Source organism: Salmo trutta, chromosome 12, assembly GCF_901001165.1.
Source record: "Salmo trutta chromosome 12, fSalTru1.1, whole genome shotgun sequence".
NCBI classification, from domain to species: domain Eukaryota; kingdom Metazoa; phylum Chordata; class Actinopteri; order Salmoniformes; family Salmonidae; genus Salmo; species Salmo trutta.
This window is the reverse complement of record NC_042968.1, coordinates 37,963,751-37,985,038: the sequence shown is the minus strand read 5'-3', so window position 1 is coordinate 37,985,038 and position 21,288 is coordinate 37,963,751. Positions and strand designations below refer to the sequence as shown.

The 21,288-nt window shown below is 48.5% G+C and overlaps 1 protein-coding gene across 1 annotated transcript in view; it reads left to right on the top strand.

Annotated features, from left to right (window-relative positions):
• Positions 1-21,288, top strand: part of LOC115203507 (neogenin) — a gene marked incomplete in the record, with an annotated part of 232,472 nt that overhangs the window by 71,578 nt on the left and 139,606 nt on the right. Inside the window, 1 exon segment of the mRNA XM_029768240.1 lies at positions 13,199-13,543. Coding sequence (XP_029624100.1) covers positions 13,199-13,543 — 345 coding nt within the window.

Below are 21,288 nucleotides of genomic sequence, written 5' to 3'. Positions count from 1 at the left end.
ATTTGTGGTCCATCCTGTGGGGCTCCCGGTCAGTTGTGACACAGCCTGGGATCGAACCCCAGGCTATAGTGGTGCTTCTGACCGCTGCGCCACCTAGGACCCCTAACCCTTCACACGTCCTGTGCTACTTTGTAAGACGAGGAGAAAGCAACCTTATCTTTTTTAGGGGTGACGTGAAATTGAAATGGTGAAGGCTCTGTACCTCTTCTCAAAGGATGTGTTCATTTGAAGTGAGTTGGAGATGGGTGGGTGTGATCATGGAGGAAGAGTTTTTCTTTTACCTTGTATTTTGAGTTCAGTTGCAAGTGAGGGATTATGAAGGTGTTTCCGTTGTTGGTGACATGAAAGGGCTAGGCTGTATAGCATCGAAGTATTTCTAGACTTTTATTGAAGAAAAGTTGATTCCAGTTCATTACTCTTTTCATGCAACATTAATGAATCTCGTCTAGTTGCGTTTGTCACCGTATTTTGACGATGAAACCGTTTCGACATTGTAAATTCAATAAGGCATTAATATTGAAAACATACGTTAACGACTTGACAATGGAAAATTCTGTTTTATTTCAACTTGTTGAAATTACTGGACTTTGTACACTGTATATTAACAAGGAGTGGAATTAGGATAGTTTTTGTGTCTGGGTGGATAATTGGCATAATTGTAGTTTTTGCCAAGGATTACTGGGAAGACTAGACGACACAGGTCCGCTCTGCGGAAACAGTGGTTAGGTTGAGCAGGGTGAGTTACTGCAGGAAACACTCGTACTTTCCCCTCTGGCTGTTCACACCAATGCTGCAACTGGCCACCTCTTCCATTCCGGAGTATTATGGTTAAAGCTTCCCTTAAGTTTCAGAGGACGGGCCAGAATGTACCAAACTATCGCACCGAGGAACAATTGGCGGAAACCCAGTCTTTGAAATCCAATGCTGACAAATTGCCTGGTGGTTGACTTTGCAAAGCATACTGGACTGTATCGATTTTCCTCTTTGTGTATGATTGTGAAAGAGCAGAGGCAAAGAGAATGCAATATTGTGTTTAATTAAATCATTCATAGGATATCTCATAACAGGCACATAATGTTCCTTGGTATTGAGAGAAATAGTCAAGATAAATGTTCTTTCCTTTGTCATCTATGGTTGTTCTGGGGGAGAGGAGAAACTCTGCCCCAGTATGTGGACCCCTCTTCCTGGCCAAGTGCGCTCGATGCCCAGCACATACTTTATGGTTTTATCATCCTCCTATCACCAAGCTCACGAAAAGGAAATCACGTGATCTGAGAAAAGCAATTTTCATGATTTATTCCAGGAAAGCTACACATTTCCCAAATCTCTATGGAAATTAGGCCTATCTGCCAACACATAATTGCTGTTTTGCACCTTAATGGCAAAATGTCCAACATTTGTACCTACGTTCAGGAGTATCCTACATTGGATATTTGTTTGTTTGCAGGTGACGACTAAACTGCATTGCATTGTTTAGGCCGATCAGGTTGGTTCTCATCTGAGGTGTCTGTTATTGGGGGTTTAACCAAAAGGAGAAGCTCTCGGTCTGTAGAAGCTCTGACCCCTACGGTAACCCGGAGGAGAATAAAACGGATCAGGGCTGTCGATTGGCCCTTCCAGCCGACAGGTTAATGAATGGAGAGGGCAGATCTGAAGGTAGTCACGCTGAGCAGGCCTGCAGCGATAGGCCTGTAGTTCAGACCTGTCACCACGTCAGACAGAGCCAGTACCCTCCACACCCCCTCGCCCCCCCACTGAGTCTGCTACTCTCAGCCCTGAAGGATACCCTTTATTTATTCATCCAGTTGGTTCTTTCACGCGGGGCCACCTTGGGGCAAATTTAATTGTGCACCGTCTGGGCTTTTGTTTCTCTCGGTCTCTGTCTCTCTCACAATGGATCTCTTTGAATGGCACTTCACTTCCAAAAAGGTTAGGAAAACAATGAATTCCCACCTTGTCCGTCTTGCATTTGTTGAAGATGTAACAATACCTTTGCCTGATGACGTTGTCTGGGGCTGGTTAAAAAAGCCCTGTTCTATCGTCGTCTGACAGCTTGTCCCAGAGTTCTCCTTTTGTATATGACATTTTTTTGAAACCAGAAAATGGAGGATAATTGCGTCTGTTACCATAGTACTCTTGATTCGGAGGTTAGGAGGTCATGGCTGTAGCAGTAATATTAAAGTAGTAGTTTTTGTAGTCTTTATGTTGTAAGGGTTGTCAGACTCTTACACACCGGGCCTTGTTCAATCGAAAGTACCCCTACTCTGTTTTTGAGGCTCATGGTTGTCACTAACCTGTCCTTCAGCATTTCGTAGTGGGCCCACTGTGATGGCTGAGGAACCAGAGGAAGAATGAGGCTTATTCAGGGTGGTTAATTAGCTTGTCCAGTGGAGGTGAGAGGTGCTTCAGTCAGAGGGATGAGACCGTTGTTTGAAATGAACAGGATACCCCAGGGATTTGCTATCTGGGTGAGGCAGATTCACCTAATCCTGCCAACAGCAGAGTCCTCTCTCTCTCTCTCTCTCTCTCTCTCGCTCTCTCGCTCTCTCGCTCTCTCGCTCTCTCGCTCTCTCGCTCTCTCGCTCTCTCGCTCTCTCGCTCTCTCGCTCTCTCGCTCTCTCGCTCTCTCGCTCTCTCGCGCTCGCGCTCTCGCGCTCGCTCTCTCGCGCTCGCTCTCTCGCGCTCGCTCTCTCGCGCTCGCTCTCTCGCGCTCTCTCCTTTCGCTCTCTCTCTCTCTCTCCTTTCGCTCTCTCTCTCTCTCTCCTTTCGCTCTCTCTCTCTCTCTCCTTTCGCTCTCTCTCTCTCTCTCCTTTCGCTCTCTCTCTCTCTCTCCTTTCGCTCTCTCTCTCTCTCTCCTTTCGCTCTCTCTCTCTCTCCTTTCGCTCTCTACACCACACTTTTTATTTTCACTCTCCTCACACCCGCCCAGACTCTCTCCTCTACTGCTGCACACAGTCATCAAACACCTTTGTGTCCACCTCACTTCATTGACTAGCTCCTATAGCCAGAGGGGGAATCCTCTTCCTGCACTGCTAGAAATGCGTCCTAGTCCGGCCGAGACCAGGACCCGCCGCGCGTCCACATGCTTGTCATCCCTGCTGCTCCCCAGATAAATTGACCTTGTATACTGGGATTTACAACACCTCAGGCTAAAAACTGCAAATGAAAAGATTAGTTTATTCATCTTCAAACTAGTCTTGAAACAGTACATGTTGATCAAAATACTGTATAGTTTCCGTGTAGTGGACCCAATTGTAGCACTGTTAAAGACACTGGTTTCCTGAGCCATGTCCCAATTTTTGTCTCATAGTGTTCTCTGTAGTGGATTGTCTTCATTGGATGAAAATCTTCCTGTTAAATATTTTTTTTTCCTGCACTGTTATTGAAGCACAGCTGATGTAGTCACTGTGACCAGAGGCCGGAAAGCGAACCAGCAGTGCTTTCAAACCGCCGGGGTCTGGTGGTTTGCCGCTTTTTGCCTGTAGGCAGGATGACAGAGCACCGCGAGCAGCGAGAATTGGATCCTTCCTTTCAATCTGCCAGCTGAGCCGGTGCCAACCAAGGCAGTAAAGCTGGTGTGGCCAGGCATACCAATCATTTTGTCCAGCGTTTTTATTGCTTGGCCTCCCCCACCCCTCAACAGCTATCAGAACATCCAGCTGGACCCAACGGTCAACGGGTTACATCCCCGGTCCCTAACAGGCAGGCCTGGCATTGTTCCTGTCAGAGGGTTCACAGGGAAGGAAACTAAAGTGGGCACACTATAGCTCCTTGAGAAGCGCTGGAGGTCAGGAAAGAGCCTCCCGTACGGCAACAGTGGAGATCAATTCCATTTCTGTCCCTTTTCTTGTATTTAGGGAATTTGATCATTTTGCTGATGGCAAATACTCCCCACCGTGTAGTTATCTGTGCGTGGAAGACTTACGTAAAAACATTTTTTTAACTAGGCAAGTCAGTTAAGAACAAACTTATTTGACGGCCTAACAAAAGGCCTCCTGCAGGGACGGGGCTGAGATTAAAATAAATATAGGACAAAACGCACATCACGGCAAGAGGCAACACTACATAAAGAGACCTAAGATGACAACATAGCATGGCAGCAACACATGGCAGCAGGCCAGCAGCACAACATGGTAGCAGGACAAAACATGGTACAAACATTATTGGACACAGCCAACAGCCCAAATGGCAAGAAGGTTGAGACAACAATACATCACGCGAAGCAGCCACAACTGTCAGTTAGTGTTCATGATTGAGTCTTTGAATGAAGAGATCCAGTTTCAGTGTTTTTTGCAGCTCGTTCCAGTCACTAGCTACAGCGAACTGAAAAGAGGAGTGACCCAGGGATGTGTGTGCTTTGGGGACCTTTAACAGAATGTGGCTGGCAGAACGGGTGTTGTATGTGGAGGATAAGGGTTGCTGTAGGTATCTCAGACAGGGGGAGTGAGGCCTAAGGATTTTATAAATAAGCATCAACCAGTGGGTCTTGCGACGGGTATACAGAGATGACCAGTTTACAGAGGAGTATAGAGTGCAGTGATGTGTCCTATACGGAGCATTGGTGGCAAATCTGATGGCCGAATGGTAAAGAACATCTAGCCGCTCGAGAGCACCCTTACCTACCAATCTATAAATGATGTCTCCGTAATCTAGCATGGGTAGGATGGTCATCTGAATCAGGGTTAGTTTGGCAGCTGGGGTGAAAGAGGAGCGATTACGATAGAGGAAACCAAGTCTAGATTTAACTTTAGCCTGCAGCTTGGATATGTGCTGAGAGAAGGACAGTGCACCATCTAGTCATACTCCCAAGTACTTGTATGAGGTGACTACCTCAAGCTCTAAACACTGAGGTAGTAATCACATTGGTGGGGAGAGGGGCATTCTTCACACACTTGAGGTGTGTGGCTGTTTTGTGTCCAGTGAGTTGGGGGGTAATCTAATGTGGCAGGTTTTAAATATTTTGTTCATGAGACTTCTCTCATTTTATCCATTGTCACAGCTACAGCTTTACCCTCGTAATAAAACATGTTTTTCACTCATCTCTTATTGACAGAACTTCTATCTAGTCAGTCAGTGAATACACGTGAATGTCAGGCTGTTGTTAACCGTCTGTTAGTCATCTGCACCGCATGTTTTAGAGGACGGGTCTGTTGTCTATTTCCATGACAGTTACTCAACTACCAACTACTCTATATAGCCACACATCTAAGCGTTTGTTCGCTCGCTCGCTGTTACGGGAATTAAGTTATCAATGTTCTTAAACAGAACTTCAATTTAACTACTCAGTTTGTATACCAGGTGTAAGGTTCCGGTTGAAAGAAACAGACTGAGACCCAGCTAACAATGGTCAGAGCGTTTATTGACGAGAGCTCTAAAATCCATACAATGCACACAGCCTTTTATATTAACACACACACACACACAAATGAACTTACATCAGTAGAGAACTCCACCCCGCTTTAGGCGGCTGTATTTTTCCACAGTACACATACATTCATTATCAAACCTTGCAACCTGTCTTCTAATCTCCTGCCAGCTAAGCCGTTCTCAGGCCGTTGTTTCTCTCCCTAATTTAGGGAGGCCTCTTCTCCTGTTCCTTTCCCAAGGTCGTCTTATCAACTCTGCCCTGCTCATTTTGAAGTAGTAACATTGTCCTAGTGTTAAAAATCTACTCACACACAGCATTGGATTATAGTCTTTAACTCCTTATTATAGCCTTATAATTTCTAATACATTTCAACAGGTTATATGGTTTCTGAGTGAAATCATTTAGTCAAACATTTAATCATAATTTCCATTACACTCGTTCATAGAGAACCTTTTTTTTAATTGTTGTATTTTTTGAAACAGACATTTTGATTTCAATGGACATCCAATTCAGTCTGAGGAGCTATTAGCTGTACCACTACCCTCCTGCTGGAAAGACAAACCCTCCCCCTCATAGGTTTGGCTATTAGCTGTACCACTACCCTCCTGCTGGAAAGACAAACCCTCCCCCTCATAGGTTTGCTCTCCAGATCACTGTTATTTCCCCCATGTGTTTCCTGGTGACAGATGGGCTTGAAAACGAGTGGGATGGAGAGATGAAGGGGAGTCTGAAGAGAGAGGCAGACAGTATGGAGGTGGCCAGACATGAAAGGGAGAGAGGGGGAGAGAGAGAGAGTGGGGGAGAGAGAGAGGGGCATTTCCAGCCTGACTAAAGAGACTTTGACACAGTGGGCGGAGGGACAAAGAGAGAAGAGGGAGGAAGGTGTAGAGATGTAGAAAGAGACGAGAAAGAAGAAACTGACTTCTGTTTATCTGTAGCAGCAGACTTTTCTCCCCTCTTATTTCCAGGCATATTTCACATCTATATTCACCAGTCCTTACTGTTATAAAGGATGTTTTCTTGGAGCGTGTTAATTCAGCTGAAGGTCAGTGTGCTGACTCAATAAAGCAATACCATGGGGTGGATATTTGATGCTAACAAAGGGCAGTGTGAGAACGGTCAAACCTCGTACCAACTATCTGTACAGTATACCAGCCATTGAACGAGACTTCTATTTTATTGGTACAAATACTCTGTGCGTTGTTTTTTTTAGCTTCTACGGAAAATCCTTCCAAAACTGAGACGAGGAGGGTCTTTGTGGAAGATGTTAGGTTTGAGAACTTTCTCTCCTCTCTCGCCCTCTGTCTCTCAGGAAATTCAATTCAAAGGGCTTTATTGGTAAGGGAAATATGTTTACATTGCCCAAGAAAATGGACGAGACCATAAACAAAAGGGAATTGTAAAAGGGAAACATTAGTAAACATTACACTCACAAAAGTTTTAAAAGAATATAGACATTTGAAATGTTATATTATTGGCTATGTACAGTGTTGTAACAATGAGCAAGTAAGTAATTGAAGTATGAAAGGGAACGGTCTGTTCAGGCTCAAGGATGGCGCTGTTAGTGGTCTGTTCAATATGTCTCCACCAGTTGGCAGGGTGGGGGAAGGAGGGGGGAAGGAGGCTTCCTGCTGGGGGGACAGGGGGTCTTTGTGTGGCGGGTTAGACTCTGGTTTTCTCTTTGGATTTCGACATGACTTTGAGAGTTTCACCTTGGTAGCTGCTGATAAGTATGAAACGTTATCTGTTCTGTGAAGAATTTTCATCAGAGGCCTATATTCAATTTTTCATTATTCAACCAGGCATTGATGCTGTTTGATGCGACTAAGCCCACCGTTGATATGAGCAGATCCTCTCCATGTTAAACAGCCTCTACGTAGATTCCCCATCCTTGAGCTGATTAGTGTCACTTTAACTGACGTGACTTTGTGCCATCAAGGTCCTTCAGTTACCTTGCAAAAGCCCAACCAAAACACTCAGAATGCACTTCTTCAGCTACTCTGAGAAGTGCACTTATATCCTAATATTATCCTGTGAACACCGCGCATGCGCAAGCACGCTCTCACTTTCCCAGCCTTGTAATGTCCCTGAAAGCCTTTCTCAAACAGCAGCATACAAGCATTTTTCAGCATTGGCACAGTAGTAATGTAGCACATCCGTCGGTGTGAATCCACTCCTCTCCTATTCACCCGGCTCGGGGAGAAAGGGGTGTCTATCAGGACACTGCCGTAAGCTGCGCTTCCAATCTCAAACCCTTTCTGACTGCTGAGTAAAGTGGATTTCGGAAGCGGCGGGACCGAGGTAACAGCCCATACTTATCAAGCAGACAACCTAATTTTCTCCCCTCTGCTCCTGTCTCGGCCAGGGCTGCAGACAGTCCATGTTTTCAAGACAAACGGTGGGCCCCACAACGCAGGGCAGAAGAGATTAGACCTCGCTCCCTGTAATGCGGTTTCTTTCTGACTCCCTCCCCTCTGTAACTCCGCAGCTGTGTGAAATGAAACTATTTCAGCACAGAACTATTTCAGGGCCCAATGAAGCCCTGGCATAACGATTGGTTGTTGTCCATAGATATTGGAAGAGTATATACGTTTGTTGTTCACTAGCTTCTCTCTGTGTTCTCAAGTAAACAATGGAGGAATAGTCTGTGGCCCTGCAGATATCAATCTATCTGTGGATTAAAATAACACAACTCTCTTCACTGGAAGAAACACATTCTTTGACTTTGTTTGCAACTCAGACATGAGGAAAGTGTTGCATCTTTTTGGCAACGACAAGTTCAGTAGTGTGTGCAACTCTCTTCTCTTTTCACAGGTATTCCTTTGGGATGCAGTTATGTAAGCCAAAGTTAAGTTTGCCTCGGGTTGTCAAAGATTGAGACTTTTCTCTTGTAAAAGTTTTGATGGTAGAGGTGCCTTTTTGTGTAGTTTCAAATGGAGTTTGTTGGCCTTGTTGTTGGTAGAGCGCTCCTCCTGGCTGAGATGAGTTTGTCCTCGAGACTCTTCTTCTTTCCCTACTTAACCCCACAGGGTCTTCCTCCCCTCTCCTACATCTAACTGCTTCTTAATCACTCTGTTCTCTGGCTGTAGACTGCGCGGCCTCCCTTGTTTTGTTGGACAAATAAGATGTATATATTATCACAAACATTCATCCACTATTTTATAGCACTGTAGCACTTTCAAAATGTAAAACTGCTGTTGTCTACTCTGCTATTCATTGGGAGATAGAATTGGGCTTGTTTCATCTTTTATCTGATGTTTGGATTTGTAGTGTGTTTCTCACATTTGCTCATTAACCTTTAATGATAACCAAAAAACACTGAAATTCTGGCTGCACTGTAAATAGGATCTTAAAGTTGGGGCTGAAAAAATGCTTACGGCTCAAGTCTATTCCGGTGTCATAGCTGTTTGTGCTGTGTTGTAATCCCTATGGGTCTCAATAAGGGTGTACTGTAGACAGTTGTAAAATGTTGTTCACCCTAAGCACTGTGGTAATAGCAGGAACATACACACATTGTAAACCAAACAAAAGGATGCAGAATCAGGATGTTTATAATGGGGGGGCTGATGGAATTCCTCTGACACTTCCAAACCTGGTTTATGTATTTTGTTTATAGTGAAGCGCTCAGTGTCAGCACAGTGCACTGGCTCTGATAAACTGGCATGCAAATATCAGCTCAGTGCAGATGCAACTACAAAGACTATTTTCATCACCTGGATTTACCTCGCTTCAAGCCAGCCACGTGATCCACTGATAGGCCTACACGTCCATCCACCGCTGCCAGGCTAGCCACAGAGCAGGGCACTATTGTGTAGGGAGCTAGCCACCGAGCAGGGCACTATTGTGTAGGGAGCTAGCCACCGAGCAGGGCGCTATTGTGTAGCGAGCTAGCCACCGAGCAGGGCGCTATTGTGTAGGGAGCTAGCCACAGACCAGGGCACTATTGTGTAGGGAGCTAGCCACCGAGCAGGGCACTATTGTGTAGGGAGCTAGCCACCGAGCAGGGCGCTATTGTGTAGGGAGCTAGCCACCGAGCAGGGCGCTATTGTGTAGGGAGCTAGCCACCGAGCAGGGCGCTATTGTGTAGGGAGCTAGCCACCGAGCAGGGCGCTATTGTGTAGGGAGCTAGCCACAGAGCAGGGCACTATTGTGTAGGGAGCTAGCCACCGAGCAGGGCGCTATTGTGTAGCGAGCTAGCCACCGAGCAGGGCACTATTGTGTAGGGAGCTAGCCACAGAGCAGGGCGCTATTGTGTAGGGAGCTAGCCACAGAGCAGGGCGCTATTGTGTAGCGAGCTAGCCACCGAGCAGGGCGCTATTGTGTAGTGAGCTAGCCACCGAGCAGGGCGCTATTGTGTAGCGAGCTAGCCACCGAGCAGGGCGCTATTGTGTAGGGAGCTAGCCACAGAGCAGGGCACTATTGTGTAGGGAGCTAGCCACCGAGCAGGGCGCTATTGTGTAGGGAGCTAGCCACCGAGCAGGGCGCTATTGTGTAGGGAGCTAGCCACCGAGCAGGGCGCTATTGTGTAGGGAGCTAGCCACAGAGCAGGGCACTATTGTGTAGGGAGCTAGCCACCGAGCAGGGCGCTATTGTGTAGCGAGCTAGCCACCGAGCAGGGCACTATTGTGTAGGGAGCTAGCCACAGAGCAGGGCGCTATTGTGTAGGGAGCTAGCCACAGAGCAGGGCGCTATTGTGTAGCGAGCTAGCCACCGAGCAGGGCGCTATTGTGTAGCGAGCTAGCCACCGAGCAGGGCGCTATTGTGTAGGGAGCTAGCCACCTAGCAGGGCGCTATTGTGTAGGGAGCTAGCCACCTAGCAGGGCGCTATTGTGTAGGGAGCTAGCCACCGAGCAGGGCGCTATTGTGTAGGGTGCTAGCCACCGAGCAGGGCGCTATTGTGTAGGGAGCTAGCCACCGAGCAGGGCGCTATTGTGTAGGGAGCTAGCCACCGAGCAGGGCGCTATTGTGTAGGGAGCTAGCCACAGAGCAGGGCGCTATTGTGTAGCGAGCTAGCCACAGAGCAGTGATGAGGTTTGTGTCTGCTGTATTGCTCCAGCCTCTGCATCAGCAGAGCGTTGGCCACGAGATGAATGACCCTGAATTGAGTGTGTCAAAAGAAGAGAGGCAGCTGTGCTCCAGCCCCACTCCAGTCACTTTGCTCTGCTGACTAAGGATGTTGTGTGTCTGCGCTTTAAAGCATATGGTCAGCCAATTTGACACCATCGCCCTTAGAAAAAGCCTCGTCTGAGCCCTCTCTCTTCCACTGCTCCTGCTTGAAAGCTGCTAAAGGCGGTCATTTTGTCTCAAACGGTGTGATTTGGACCCCCAGAGCCCAGCTTCCCCAACTGTTCCAACAGCAGCTGAAGACGGAGATGATTAAGCGTGTGATGGTGCTCGTGGCCTGCTGGAGAGGACAAGTCCCATTGCAGTAGCTCCACACAGGTCTCTCTCCATCTGTCTCACCAGCCTACATAGAAATCCACAGCCTGCTGTTGTGCCATAGTCACAGGCCTGCCCATTGTAGACACACGGGTCCATTAGACCTATTGATGTGGTGTGATCAACCACTTGCTACAGTTTAAGGAGCTTTTAAGACCACTGTCGCCATACATGTTATGATGGAACATGTGTAGCTCCTTTCAGGAAGTTTACTATTTTGCTTTCCATAGTTTCTCCCTAATGGTCTTTCTAAGTGAAGAGATCCTGTCTTAATACTTAAAATAAATGGAAAAGAGAGAGCAAGAGGGAAAGACGGGGCCAGTTTCATCTTATCTGTTGTCTGTAGCTTGTGAGGTGTGGAAATTGCAATGTGTTGCTCGTCCTATGTTGCTCTGCATGCTACGTGTTGCTCGTCCTATGTTGCTCTGCATGCTACATGTTGCTCGTCCTATGTTGCTCTGCATGCTACATGTTGCTCGTCCTATGTTGCTCTGCATGCTACATGTTGCTTGTCCTATGTTGCTCTGCATGCTACATGTTGCTCGTCCTATGTTGCTCTGCATGCTACGTGTTGCTCGTCCTATGTTGCTCTGCATGCTACATGTTGCTCATCCTATGTTGCTCTGCATGCTACATGTTGCTCGTCCTATGTTGCTCTGCATGCTACATGTTGCTTGTCCTATGTTGCTCTGCATGCTACGTGTTGCTCGTCCTATGTTGCTCTGCATGCTACATGTTGCTCGTCCTATGTTGCTCTGCATGCTACATGTTGCTCGTCCTATGTTGCTCTGCATGCTACATGTTGCTCGTCCTATGTTGCTCTGCATGTGTTCACTGCTCATTGTTAAAAAAAATGTTTTACCCCTTTTTCTCCAACTTAGTGATATCCAATTGGTAGTTAGTCTTGCGTCCACCGAAACACGACCTGCCAAGCTGCACTGCTTCTTGACACAATGCTAACTTAACCCGGTAGCCAGCCATACCAATGTTTTGGAGGAAACACTGTACACCTGGCGACCGTGTCAGCGTGCATTGCGTCCGGCCTGCCACAGGAGTCGCTTGAGCGTGATGGGACAAACCCTCCCCTAACCCAGGTGACGCTGGGCCAATTGTGCGCCGCCTCATGGGTCTCCCGGTTGCGGCCGGCTGCAACACAGCCTGGGATTGAACCAGGATCTGTAGTGACGCAGGTAGCACTGCATAGCAGTGCCACTTGGGAGGCCCTCACTGGTCATTGTTTGTCTATTATAACCTGCCCCTGGGACTGCTGTTGAAAGTTAGCCGCCTGGCTAAAACAGTCATTTTTACTGAAATGTTGATTTAATGTGCACTGTCCCTGTAAAAATAAAAATGAACTCAAGTCAACAGAAGATACTATTTTATTTTGTTTGTTTAGGGTTACCTGTCTGCAGTGAAGGGGACTGAGCGGCCATATTGCCTCTAATGAATAACATGTATAACTTCTCCATGGGAACGCACCGTGCGACGGGGCAACTGGCGCTTTGAGATAGAGAAATTACCCCCAGAAGATAAATGGTAGAACTGATGCTGCGATCACGCCACACACCTGGCAACTCTCCCTCCTCTCTCGCTTTTTATCCATCTCCCTCTCTGTCTACCTCTCTCCTTTCCTCCTCTCCTGATGTCACCTCCTTGGAACGTAACAGGCATCATTTAAACTACATTTAACATGCAGCCACTTATTTTAATGCTGTTCGTTATTAAAACTGGCTTCAGAACCCTTTAATTATTCTGTTTCTCACCCCTGCAGAACTGATAATTGGGGGTATTTATCTAAACAATACCACTATGTGACTCTGGGTGAATGTCTGAATTATGTATGAGGTTAAATGCAGAGCAATTGTTGTCAGTGAGGTTTACCATTACGCAGGGATAAATGGCTGGAAGAAAGCGTTCCAACACCTTCCTTTCCCTTCTCATCAAGCACTTTTGTAGGTAGGGGACTTAGGAACAGGATAAGATTTGTCTCTGCCTTGCCTCTTGCCAGTGAATTCTTGTGGGCTGGTTTTGGCTGTGGTTTGTTGTGAACTAGCAGGAAGACATTTTGTACTGAATTTGACATTGAATAGTTTGTGTTCATATCTGTTTTGTGCTGTCTGTTTTAAGCTTTAGTTATGAATATAGAATGTATGAGTCAGTAATTGGGTTTTGTGAGTCGTTGATGGTTTTGAAATGTGACTTAACGCATAGTGATTTGATTGAAGTGGAATGGCAGGTGAACAGTTGTCACAGACTGAATCTAAATGAAAATACATGAGTTTCTGTGCTAGGGCCGATACGGTTTTGCTTCCTGTCAAAGGCTGTTCAAGTCAACAAGAACGTACTGCCATTGTTTAATTACAACTAACGAACTTCAATCCTCCTCTCCAGGCACGGCGGCGCGGCCCTTCAGCCCCTTCTGGTTCTCGGTGGAGCCGTGGGACACACTGGCCGTGAGAGGTGCCCCGGCACTGCTCAACTGCTCAGCGCACAGCGGGGACCCTGCCTCGGAGCCCACTGCGCCCCAGGCCCGTGTGGAGTGGAAGAAGGATGGAACCTTCCTGAGCCTGGCGCCAGACGACGGGCGGCGGCGTGTTCTGCCTGACGGCTCGCTGCTCATCTCTAGCGTGGTGCACTCCAAGCACAACAAGCCCGACGAGGGAACATACCAGTGTGTGGCCACCATCGACAGCCTGGGAACCATTGCCAGCCGCACCGCCCGCCTCACCGTGGCAGGTAGGACCCATACACAGAACATATATAATACTGGGTTCTATTTCATTCTCTGGGTGAGACTGAGGAGGGAGAGAGGGAGTTGAAAGGCAGCAATAAATAATGTATGTAATGAGTGTGAAATAGATGAAAGAAAAGAGGGACTGGCATACAGTGTAAATGAAAGTGTGCACTAATTGATCCAGGCTGATCACATTACCTGTCCTAAGAACACAGCATGCCCTGAGAAAAGGCCTCTGTTGTCCAACTCTGTTGTCCAACTGTGGTATTGGTGCTTATTTTCAGTATATTTTCAATATATGTTGCTGCACTGTCAAAACATGAGGGGGGTCTGGTTGTATGTCGCTGTGGGCTCTGCGAGCCACAGGGCTGTACAATGTGACCTTGTTTCATTTGGGTGAGAGAGCCGAGCAGAGCAGCGGGGATTATTAGGTGTTTGAGCTGGGTCTTGCCCCGAAATTCAATTTGCAGGCGGAGGAGCGCAGGAATGCAATTATGTTCTCCCTCAGCCCTGTTATGTTGGAGAGGGGGGTGTGGATGACTGGAGAGGGCCTTCATCTTAGACTCCGCCAGAGTAGCCTTCTCAGGTGTGGGTGTGAAGTCACTCTCACGGTCTATCTCTGACTGCATGTGTTATCATAACCTTTTGGAGCTAATGAGCTCGTCTTGTCAGTTGTTGAGGAGAGCGGACGACCATTGGCCCATAGAAAAACAGATGTACTACAGCAGTGTTTCCCTACCAGGGGTGCCTGTCCTAGCCACAGGGGATACTAGGACCCCTGGGGGTGCCTGTCCTAGTCACAGGGGATACTAGGACCCCTGGGGGTGCCTGTCCTAGTCACAGGGGATACTAGGACCCCTGGGGGTGCCTGTCCTATCCACAGGGGGTACTAGGATCCCTGGGGGTGCCTGTCCTATCCTTAGGGGCTACTAGGACCCCTGGGGGTGCTTGGCCTATCCTCAGGGGCTACTAGGACCCCTAGGGGTGCTTGGCCTATCCACTGGGGGTGCTTGGGCTATCCACAGGGGGTTCTTCAGGGGTACTCAAGTCAGAGAAGAATTCAGTTGGTACTACAGTAACCGAAAAGGTTGAACCACTGTACTACATTACCCATCCTTCCATGTGGAACATTTCCTGTTTTATCACAGTGAAGACTGTTCCACCTAGTGTCTGTTTGTTCCTAGTGTCGGTCAAAGGTTCCTTTCTAATCTATACTACTGAAAAGAGGCTACCTGAAAGCATTCCTTCCTTGATGGTTTTAGCCTATAGAATTAGCTGCTGTGATCCAATGAAACATGCATGATATGTCATTGTCTTTAGGCCTTTCAATGTTAACACTGTGATGCGATGGGACACAAAATATACGATGGCTTCAGACGACTTGACATCGTTTGCAGCTCGCTGGAGGTGTGTCCACAGCTATCCCCCAACCCCACCCCACTCGATCACATGGACTGACCCGACACTGTCATCATGGGAAATCTCCTATCAGGTCACACTGCCGCATCAAAATAATCAACCTCAACAGAGAACAAGCTTCATTGTGTGTGTGTGAGCGAGCGAGAGGTGTCAGTTTGAATCTGTGTGTGTGAGAGCGCGCACGTCTGCGCGTGTGTGTGTGTGTGTGTGTGTGTGTGTGAGCGAGCGAGCGAGAGGTGTCAGTTTGAATCTGTGCGTGTGAGAGCGCGCACGTCTGCGCATGTTTGTGTGTGGCTTCATGGTATCTAGTGAAGTCTGACTCTGTACAGCCGTCCATCAATCTGTGTCAGTGTGGTCAGTGCATGTTTTATGTAGACAGCAGCACTCTGAGGGAAGGGCCTGGGATCAGGTCCTGCTATAAAATTATACAACCACAGAGTCAATGAGATTCACCCGGGTCAACTGTTATGGGATTCAGGATTTAAATCCATTTTACAAACGCATAGAGCTGGTCTACATCTCCTACTTGTCCTTAGACGCATAGAGCTGGTCTACATCTCCTACTTGTCCTTAGACGCATAGAGCTGGTCTACATCTCCTACTTGTCCTTAGACGCATAGAGCTGGGCTACATCTCCTACTTGTCCTTAGAGGCATAGAGCTGGGCTACATCTCCTACTTGTCCTTAGAGGCATAGAGCTGTTTCTAAACTCTTCAACATTAATGTGGATACTACCATGATTACGGATAATCCTGAATGAATCGTGAATATTGATGAGTGAGAAAGTTAGACGCACAAATATACCCCCAAGACATGCTACCCTCTCACCATTACAATAACAGGGAGGTTAGCATTTTATATCATACCCCCAAGACATGCTACCCTCTCACCATTACAATAACAGGGGAGGTTAGCATTTTATATCATACCCCCAAGACATGCTACCCTCTCACCATTACAATAACAGGGGAGGTTAGCATTTTATATCATACCCCCAAGACATGCTACCCTCTCACCATTACAAAACAGGGAGGTTAGCATTTTATATCATACCTCAAGGCATGCTATCCTCTCACCATTACAATAACAGGGGAGATTAGCATTTTTGGGGGGTATGATATTTGTGCGTCTAATGTTCTCACTCATCATTATTCACAATTCATTCAGGATTATCTGTAATCGTGGTAGCATCCACATTTTTGGCTTGCATGCAGACACACACACACACACACACACACACACACATCCCGCCCACGTCGCCCAATGATCTGTCTCCAGCTGGCTGTCAGGTTGGCAATAAAAAGGTTAATTGCGATGTGGTGGGAGCAAGCCATTACAGTGGAGAATGGGCTGGAAATGGGGCCGTGGGTGCGACCTCTGAGATGTAATGGCGATAGCGGGCACGGCACGCTGACAAATGCAGGGAGTAATATCAGTGATTGATGGGAGGAAGGCATGTCATTCCCCTGATCCCTCTCTAGAGAAGTCTTTGCTTCAATACCCCACCCCTTCGGCTGGCTGGCTGGCTGGCTGGCTGGCTGTCCTTACCTTCACCTCGCCTGTTTCTTTCCTCTCTCTTCTCTCCCACTCTAGTTTAGGGCTGGGCGATATGGCCAAAATATATCACTCTGTTAAATCAAATGTTATTTGTCACGTGCTCTGAATACAACAGGTGTAGACCTTACAGTGAAATGCTTACTTACAAGCCCTTAATCAACAATGCAGTTTTAAGAAAAATACCCCCCCTTCAAAAAAAGAATTAAAGTAACAAATAATTAAAGAGCAGCAGTAAAATAACAATAGTGAGGCTATATTCAGGGGGTACCGGTACAGAGTCAATGTGCGGGGCCACCGGTTACTCAAGGTAATTGAGGTAATATGTACATGTAGGTAGAGTTATTGAAGTGACCATACATGGATAATAAACAGAGTGGCAGCAGTGTAAAGGGGGGGAGGGGCACAATGCAAGTAGGCTGGGTAGACATTTGATTAATGTTCAGTAGTCTTATGGCTTGGGGATAGAAATTGTTTAGATGCCTCATGGACCTAGACTTGGCACTCCGGTACCACTTAGCGACGCAAACTATAAAAATGGATGTTACACACAGCGTATCACATTTAACAAAGCAAAGTCAAAAATCTAAACCGATCTGTGCATCAATACTGGTATATGGTATGATACGGTATATCACCCAGCCCTACTCTAGTTTCACTCCCTCACACCATTCTCTCTCTCTACCCCTCACACCATTATAGTTCTTGTTATTCCCATCTCTCTCCTCCACCATCCTTTTGTTTTCCCATTCCCCCTGTTTTAAAAAAATAGTTTTTAAATTGAACCTTTATTTAACTAGGCAAGTCAGTTAAGAACAAATTGTTATTTACAATGACGGCCGGTACAGTGGGTTAACTGCCTTGTTCAGGGGCAGAACGACAGATTATTACCTTGTCAGCTTGGGAATTCGATCCAGCAACCTTTCGGTTACTGGCCAAACACTCTAACCACTAGGCTGCCTGCCGCCCCTGTTCTCCCCTCTCTCTCTCTGTTTCTTCGTGTGTGTGTGTGTGTGTGTGTGTGTGTGTGTGTGTGTGTGTGTGTGTGTGTGTGTGTGTGTGTGTGTGTGTGTGTGTGTGTGTGTGTGTGTGTGTGTGTGTGTGTGGGGATAGAAGTCATAGCCACACACACAGATGGGGGTGGATTATAGCGTCCCTTGGCTAGGCAGCGTCATGTATTCCGCCTACAAGAGAGGGAGACAGAGAGGGAGGGACATAGGGGAGGGGACAGGAGGGGAGAGGTAATAGGGCGGAGTGTGAGACTCCAGTAATGAGAATCCCTTCTCGCCCTGCCTAGTCTGCTCCCACACATCCTCCCTGCTCTCCACCACAACGCTAGACTCTCTTTGAACTCATCCCCTTGAGATGGCTTTAGGTGAGCCACTCAGCTGCACCCCACCACAGCACGACGGGGGCACCCCGAAAGGAGACCTAATCTCAATCTCTCTGTCCCGCTCCACTTTCCCTCTGTCGATTATTTTCGTTTTTTTATACCCCTTCTTGGTCGTCCCAGACAATTGAACGATCACTCTTAGTTACTGTCACTCCCCGACCATGAGATTCCAAAGGGACAGTCAGAGCCACTTGTCAGTGTTGTTCAACATCCTCCCTGCCTTAGAGATCGTTACCACCCCCTACAGTAGTACAAGCTGTAAGGTATAAAAACACTCCTGTGTCATTTCTGGCATATTTATTACACATTTAGTGAGCTCGCAGATTTTAATAGATTTTGGAACATTTTTAAGGATTTAGGGGGTCTTGTGCAAATTCTTTGCCTCGTGAGATTCTTGAATCTTTTTTTCTGAATTTCTTTTAAAGATGCTCTATGCAGAAACCACTCCATTTCCTGGTTGCTAAAATTCTAATAGTTTGGCTAGTTTCAGTGTGTTAATAAACAAGCATTGATTGTGTAGTCATTGTACCATCTAAACCGCTGTGAAGTATATTTTCCATAACCAAATATATTGTATTTTCAGCTGTTTGAAACTGGTGTACAAAACCGAATGTAAAAGATGCAAAAACGAAACTTCAGAACGGGAAGCATAGAAATAGCACACACAGAACACATCTACCGCTTCTTAGACTTGCTTTCAACAGGAATGAAAGATCTATAACTCACATTTCTATGTGAATTTGGTCATGTCGCCCGAAAAGTTCCACATGGTAGCTTTAATGATTGCTCACATGCTGCTGCTGGTTGCTTGGACTGAGGCCGAGGTCGTCGTCATGACAAATGGCTCCGACCTGGAAACCAGTTCAGGGTCACATCAACCTTATATTACACCAATTCTCCTCTGTCACTGATGAGCCAGTGTACCAGAGTTAGTGTTAGATATGAATTCAGAGAAGGACAGTAGGACAGACGGCGGTAGAGCGAGAGACTTGGAGACAGACAGACAGGGAAGAAAGAAGAGGTGGGAGGAAGTTTCAGGACTGGATTTGTTCAGTATGGACATGACAGCCTCCATTTTCTTTCCATCCACTGACTGATTGGGTCCACTGGCCCTGTGGAGTGGCTGACTGAGTTACCGCTGTATCTCTGCTGTCCAGACACCAGGCACAATTACACTGCCTATGTGTGCCTGCCTGCGTATATGTGTGTGTGTGTGCCTGCCTGTGTGTGTGTGTGTGTGCCTGCCTGCCTGCCTGCCTGCCTATGTGTGTGTGCCTGCCTGCCTGCCCGTGTGTGTGCCTGTCTGCCTGCCTATGTGTGTGTGCCTGCCTGCCTGCCTATGTGTGTGTGCCTGCCTGCCTGCCTATGTGTGTGTGCCTGCCTGCCTGCCTATGTGTGTGTGCCTGCCTGCCTGCCTATGTGTGTGTGCCTGCCTGCCTGCCTATGTGTGTGTGCCTGCCTGCCTGCCTATGTGTGTGTGCCTGCCTGCCTGCCTATGTGTGTGTGTGTGTGTGCCTGCCTGCCTGCCTGCCTGTGTGTGTGTGTGTGCCTGCCTGCCTGTGTGTGTGTGTGTGTGTGTGTGCCTGCCTGCCTATGTGTGTGCCTGCCTGCCTGTGTGTGTGTGCCTGCCTGTGTGTGTGTGCCTGCCTGCCTGTGTGTGCCTGCCTGCCTGCCTGCCTGTGTGTGTGTGTGTGCCTGCCTGTGTGTGCCTGCCTGCCTGCCTGCCTGTGTGTGTGTGTGTGCCTGCCTGTGTGTGTGCCTGCCTGTGTGTGTGCCTGCCTGTGTGTGTGCCTGCCTGTGTGTGTGCCTGCCTGTGTGTGTGTGCCTGCCTGTGTGTGTGTGCCTGCCTGCCTGCCTGTGTGTGTGTGCCTGCCTGCCTGTGTGTGTGTGCCTGCCTGCCTGCCTGTGTGTGTGCCTGCCTGCCTGCCTGCCTGCCTATGTGTGTGTGTGCCTGCCTGCCTATGTGTGTGTGTGCCTGCCTGCCTGTGTGTGTGTGCCTGCCTGCCTGTGTGTGTCTGCCTGCCTGTGTGTGTGTGTGTGCCTGCCTGCCTGTGTGTGTGCCTGCCTGCCTGTGTGTGTGTGCCTGCCTGCCTATGTGTGTGTGTGTGCCTGCCTGCCTATGTGTGTGTGTGTGCCTGCCTGCCTATGTGTGTGTGTGTGCCTGCCTGCCTATGTGTGTGTGTGTGCCTGCCTGCCTATGTGTGTGTGTGTGCCTGCCTGCCTATGTGTGTGTGTGTGCCTGCCTGCCTATGTGTGTGTGTGTGTGCCTGCCTGCCTGCCTATGTGTGTGTGTGTGCCTGCCTGCCTGCCTATGTGTGTGTGTGTGCCTGCCTGCCTATGTGTGTGTGTGTGCCTGCCTGCCTATGTGTGTGTGTGTGCCTGCCTGTGTGTGTGTGCCTGCCTATGTGTGTGTGTGTGCCTGCCTGCCTATGTGTGTGTGTGTGTGCCTGCCTGCCTGCCTATGTGTGTGTGTGTGCCTGCCTGCCTGCCTATGTGTGTGTGTGTGCCTGCCTGCCTATGTGTGTGTGTGTGCCTGCCTGCCTATGTGTGTGTGTGTGCCTGCCTGTGTGTGTGTGCCTGCCTGTGTGTGTGTGCCTGCCTATGTGTGTGTGTGTGCCTGCCTGCCTATGTGTGTGTGTGTGCCTGCCTGCCTATGTGTGTGTGTGTGCCTGCCTGCCTATGTGTGTGTGTGTGTGCCTGCCTGCCTATGTGTGTGTGTGTGCCTGCCTGCCTATGTGTGTGTGTGTGCCTGCCTGCCTATGTGTGTGTGTGCGTGCCTGCCTGTGTGTGTGTGCCTGCCTGCCTGCCTGTGTGTGTGTGCCTGCCTGCCTGTGTGTGCGCCTGCCTGCCTGCGTGTGTGCCTGCCTGCCTGCGTGTGTGCCTGCCTGCCTGCGTGTGTGTGCGCCTGCCTGCCTGCGTGTGTGTGCGCCTGCCTGCCTGTGTGTGTGTGTGCGCCTGCCTGCCTGTGTGTGTGTGCGCCTGCCTGCCTGCCTGTGTGTGTGTGTGTGCGCCTGCCTGCCTGTGTGTGTGTGCGCCTGCCTGCCTGTGTGTGTGTGTGTGTGTGTGTGCGCCTGCCTGCCTGTGTGTGTGCGCCTGCCTGCCTGTGTGTGTGTGCGCCTGCCTGTGTGTGTGTGTGTGTGTGCGCCTGCCTGTGTGTCTGTGTGTGTGTGCGCCTGCCTGTGTGTCTGTGTGTGTGTGTGCGCCTGTGTGTGTGTGTGCGCCTGCCTATGTGTGCCTGCCTGCCTGCCTGCCTGTGTGTGTGCGCCTGCCTGTGTGTGTGTGTGTGCGCCTGCCTGTGTGTGTGTGCGCCTGCCTCTGTGTGTGTGTGTGCGCCTGTGTGTGTGTGCGCCTGCCTATGTGTGTGTGTGTGTGTGTGTGCGC